At 57.0% G+C, this 5,250-nt stretch overlaps 1 protein-coding gene across 1 annotated transcript; it reads left to right on the top strand.

Annotated features, from left to right (window-relative positions):
* Positions 1–3,730: 3,730 nt before the first annotated feature.
* Positions 3,731–5,245, top strand: NKX2-5 (NK2 homeobox 5; the record flags this gene model as incomplete). The annotated part of the gene is made up of 2 exons (XM_010181633.1): positions 3,731–4,089; positions 4,866–5,245. Coding segments are annotated over exons 1-2 (666 nt in total), but the record flags the coding sequence as incomplete, so codon positions are not given.
* Between the last annotated feature and the right edge of the window lie 5 nt (positions 5,246–5,250).

Genomic DNA, 5,250 nt, shown 5'->3' with positions numbered 1-5,250 from the left:
CATTTTTCTCTGCAGAAACCCAGAGGGATGGAAGCAGACCCTTCCCCGGCCCCAGCCACCTCCCGCAGCCGGGCAGTGCGGCCCCCGGCTCCCTCTGGGACCCCCAGTAGGACCGCGCCACGGTGGACACGCACGGCGAAGCAGCAGTCGCGCCAGGCGGATTTATTCAACCAGGGCTCGCCGTTCGGTAGCATCCCTTTTTCGTTTGGAAGAAATAACCCGCCAAAAGACCTTGGGGAGCCCTGGGGACCCGCAGATCCCAAGGTCCCAGCCGCCTGCGATGGGAACCGGGAGATTAGCACAAGTTCTCCCAAGGAAACCCTAATAGGCTATTTCTGGACTACTGGCTCTTAACAAATCTATAGCACCTGAAGTGTTAGCACTCAATTAGTGACAAGGTTTCAAACCCGGGCGTTTACTGGTGAGGTATAAACAGAGTCCTCGGGAGATAGCCGGGAATTAGAGCGGGTGGGGGCCCTGGACATCTTAACCGACTGGGATTAAGAGGAAAACTTTTTTAAAAGGCCCCATCTCTCTCTCTCTAAACAGTCAGAGGTGTCGAAAGCTCTGGGGGAGAGAGGATGTACTCTCCGGAGCTAATTGCGGGGTTAGGGCTTTTTTTGTTGTTGTTTTTTTTCAGCAAGATAACTTAAAAAAAAAGGAAGAAAAAGGGGAGGAGAAAAAAAAAGAAAGAAAGAAAAAAGAATCGCATTTAGCAGTCCCAGAGAGAAGCAACAAGCGGGTGTAGCAGACAACCTGTACCCGCGAGGGGCTTTTCTGGGCGTGGGGGCCAGGCTCAGCCCCGAGGGGCAGCGAGAGCAACCTGTAAACCGTGTGAAGGTGGAGGGTGGGAAGTAGGGCACCCCCCTGCTTTCCCCTGGCACCCAGGAAAACAGCAGCCGGCTTTGCTCACGCCCACGGGGCCTGAGTGGGCCGGAGAAGGCGTCTGAGGGTGCTCCTCCGCTGTCCTGTCTCCCTTTATTCCTTTTTTCATGTTATTTAAATGCGATTCTCATTTTGCACCCACCGGTCTGCAATCAAAAGCGAGCCCTCGAAGGGCAAAAGCGGTGTGGGGGAGCTCGGGGTGATGGCCCCCCCTGCTCCCCCGGGTTAGGCAGGACCCGAGAGCTGCAGGCAGGGTCCGGAGCTGGGTGACTCAGTCGCCTTTGTCCCCTCTGCTCGGCTGCCCTCGGCCAAGACGCCGTCTGTGGTGGGAGCCGGGCTTCAGCGGGCTGCTGGGGAGCACCGAGGAAGGGAGAGAGCGCGGGGGGTGGGGAGGGGGAATGGGTGCTGAGACCCGACCCGGAAAGTCCGTGAGCTGCTGTATGTCAGTAACTTATTCATCAATCAGCCGGACACAGAGCAGACCTGGCCTCTCTTTGCGGAGTGTTTGCTTTTTCACCAATTATTGCGGCCCTGCAGCTCTTTTTGTTGATACAGTAGTTCTAAAAAGTGCTAATGTTCATTTATCAGGGGCCGGGCTCGGGACTCCCACTAGTTGTGATTCTTCCAAAAATATAAACACGAAGAGAAGGGCTAAGGCTAAAGCCCCCATTTGTTTCTAAACTGCAGTATTAAAAGTGATGCATTGTTGAAGATAAAGCGGAGATAACGCTGTCTGTCTCCAATGAATGTCTCCCCGACGCATTAATGACATTCCAAATGATAGCTCCGGCTTATCGTTCAATTAATCACTTCCACCCTCTGCAGCCGGGCCCACATCGATCGGGAGTCGCCGGCTGATCGGGAGTCTGGAGGAAGCCCGTCAATCCCTAGTTAACACCAGTTTGCCGGCCGGCAGCTCTCGCAAAGCCGCCGCCGGGGATGGGACCCCCACCGGCTCGGGGCCACTTTCCCCTCCGGGCTCACCGGGCAGAAGGGGACCCTCGGGGGCAAGCACCGCCTTGCGAGCTCCGGGCCAGGCCTGGGAAGGGCGTTTTGGGCCCGGGATGGAGAAAGGGAGAGCTGGATCACGTTTCTCCCATCCTGAGGGAGGTAGACGCTACCAAGGCAGGCGAACCTGCGGCCGCGGGCCCGGATTTATGGTGTAGGGGGACCTCGGGATCACTTCGTTATTTCAGTGTTAATCTAACCTATCCCGATTAGCTTTCAATGAAAAGGAGGCAATGAGGATAGAAAGACGTCCCCCTCATTAAATAGCAATAATCCGGATCTGGTTGGAGGACACCCCGTGCCCAGGACGCTAACTAAATTCCCCAAAAGGGAACCTGAGGATGCCGAGACACAAAATCTCGGGGGGGCAGCAGCAGGTACGCTCGGGGAGGAGCAGCCCAGAGAGCGCAGCTGCGGGCAGGTGCCCGCGTTTTTACTGCCTCGGAGGTTTCCTCCGTCTGCGGGAGGAGGAAGGATTTGCAAAACTCACCTTGAGACCCTCCCGGCCTTCCCGGGCAAGGCCCGGCCGAAGGACCCCCACTCCTCCCAATTCTTCGCCTCGGGGGGGCAGCAGCAGGTACGCTCGGGGAGGAGCAGCCCAGAGAGCGCAGCTGCGGGCAGGTGCCCGCGTTTTTACTGCCTCGGAGGTTTCCTCCGTCTGCGGGAGGAGGAAGGATTTGCAAAACTCACCTTGAGACCCTCCCGGCCTTCCCGGGCAAGCCCCGGCCGAAGGACCCCCACTCCTCCCAATTCTTCGCTTCTCGGCTCGGCCCTCCGGACCCTGTCTCACCACCCACCGCCTCCGGGCGCGCCGGGGCTCAGAGCCGGTCCGAAGAAGTCGCTAATCTTCTTTTTTGTTTTTCCTCGTCCCGCGAAGCCAGAAAGCACCGTAATGTCCCTCCTCAACCTGCGACTTTGCCGCTAAGGTTTATTTTAGCGACTTTAAGTACGTTAAATTAACGAGCCCCCACCTCTGTCCGGCAAGCCAGGGGCCTGCGGGCCACCCTGCGCCCCCTCCGGTCTGCGGGGACCCGGCCAGCACCGGCGTCGCCCCCGGCTCCCGGCGGTTGCTTTGACTCGCTCCTCTCTCGCCCCCAGCCCGGCTGTGTATTTTGCAACACTTTCAATCCGCGTTTCTTGTAGAGTGTGCTATTTTTTTCCCCTTGTTTGAAAGCTTTACAAACAGGCGGGAGAAAAACCCAGCGGACATTTCCCCTTCCAAAGCCAGGCAAGGGCTGTTTAGGATCTCTCTCCCATCAGCTGGATTTTGCGGGTGTTATGCTGCTTCACAATATCTGTATAAACCTTCAGCATGGATTTCCCCTTGAGCACGCTTCACACACCAGCGAACTCCCGTTTTCTAGTTCCTGCGATCGGATATTGCAGAATAGTAAAAATGAAACCTCCGTTCCCTCGCTTAAAAAAAAAAAATGAAATCAGCACATATTTGGTTGATGGCTTCCTCCCGGCCTGTTTATTTAATCTGACTGTATGATAGATGGCATCAGATAGTGGCTTTGTACACATTAGGCCATTCTGGATTTTTTTTTTTAATGGATCAACAAACTCAGCGGGGAAAAGTTGGATAAATACAGTGCCGCCCCTTTAAATGAGTGGGGATGTTTTTGAGATGTATTACTATATTAGGTGACATGGAACTTTGCATCTCTCATACCATCACTGCAATGTTGGCCAATAGAAAGCTAAAGTCACCCAAAAACTGCCTAGTCCCTCCTTCTCTTCCCTTATGGTCCGGTCCTACCTGCCTCCAGTGCACAAGTCAAGGCTACCCGCGGGACTGCTATGTGCCCCCTCCGTGAGCCCACGCTCCACCACTGCTCCAGGTTGGCTCCTCCTCACCTCCTTTTCCATGACCCTGGGCTCCGGCCGCTGCCTCGCTCTCCCCCGCAATGTTTCCTAGCCCTGTGACAACGACACCCTTCTCGGTCAAGGACATTTTGAACCTGGAACAGCATCAGGGCGGCCTGGCCTCCATGGAGCTCTCCTCGCTGTCCTCCCCCTCCTGCATGCTGGCCACCTTCAAGCAGGAGACGTTCAGCGCCGAGCCCCCGACCCTGCCCGACCTGCGGGAGGAGATGCCCGAGGCCAAACCCACTGCCGCCTTTCCCGGCTCCTTCTACGTTAAAAACTACGTGGAAATGGACTCGGCCAAAGACGCGAAGGCGGACAAGAAAGGTAAAACTGGCGAGGAGCGACGGTGCTGGCCCGGGGTCGCCGGTGGCCTTCGAGCTGAGGAAAAGGGAGGGCAGGGGAAAGGCGAACCCCAGCCCGGCGTCCGAGGGCGGCTTGGGCTCCCCAGGGGCGGCGGGGGACGAGGGGACAGTGCGGGGCTGCGGGCGGGAGGCACTGCGCTCGGCCTCGGGGCCCGTGGGAGGGAGAGTGAAGGCATCTCCGTCCCGTCCCACGTCCCGCGGTGCAGGAGCGGGACAGAGGCACCGCGGGGAGCGTCCCACCGACCCCGGGACATCCTTCCCCCGAGCGGAGCTGGGGCCCCGGCCGCGCTGGCTGCCCAGTGGGACGGGCAAAGCTGCGGGATGCTACGCAAGTTGGGTGATACTCGAGTTCTGAACTCGAGTTGAGCCAGAAATTAAGCGACAAATCTAGTTTTTCATTCACTCGGCGGAGCGTAGGCCATGCGGTCGGGGTGGGATGCGGCATAAAGGCTACAGGGGATAAATCCAGGCTGCGGCACAGACAGTCGCAACTCAAATCAGTGCACGGAGCATCCTTGTTTTCAAACGAACGAACAACAAACAACAAAAAACACCGACTGAAAATTGCTAACGAGGCGCTTAGAGAGCGGGGTAGGGCTGGTCCCGTGGCCGCGGGGACCTGCGGGGCCCCGGCACAGCGAGGTCGAGGAATAGTTCCATTTTTTTTAACACGGTTTCATATTTTTTGCACTTTTTTTTCCCTCCCCCTGTTTCCTTTGCCCGTTTATTTTGCTGCAGAACTCTGTTCCCTGCACAAGAGCCTGGAGCAGGAGAAAAGAGACCTGGAAGATCCCGAGCGGCCCAGACAGAGGAAAAGGAGGAAACCTCGCGTCCTCTTTTCTCAAGCCCAAGTCTACGAACTGGAGAGACGGTTCAAGCAGCAGAAATATCTCTCGGCTCCCGAGAGAGACCATCTAGCCAACGTCCTAAAGCTCACCTCCACTCAGGTGAAAATTTGGTTCCAAAATCGAAGGTATAAATGCAAAAGGCAGAGACAGGATCAGACCTTGGAAATGGTGGGCATCCCCCCTCCCCGGCGGATAGCGGTGCCGGTGCTGGTGCGCGATGGGAAGCCCTGCCTGGGGGAGTCATCTCCCTACAGTTCGCCGTACAATGTCAGCAT

The sequence above is a fragment of the Mesitornis unicolor genome, unplaced genomic scaffold, assembly GCF_000695765.1.
Source record: "Mesitornis unicolor isolate BGI_N332 unplaced genomic scaffold, ASM69576v1 scaffold38873, whole genome shotgun sequence".
In the NCBI taxonomy this organism is placed as follows: Eukaryota; Metazoa; Chordata; class Aves; order Mesitornithiformes; family Mesitornithidae; genus Mesitornis; species Mesitornis unicolor.
This window is presented reverse-complemented; position numbering and strand designations above follow the sequence as displayed.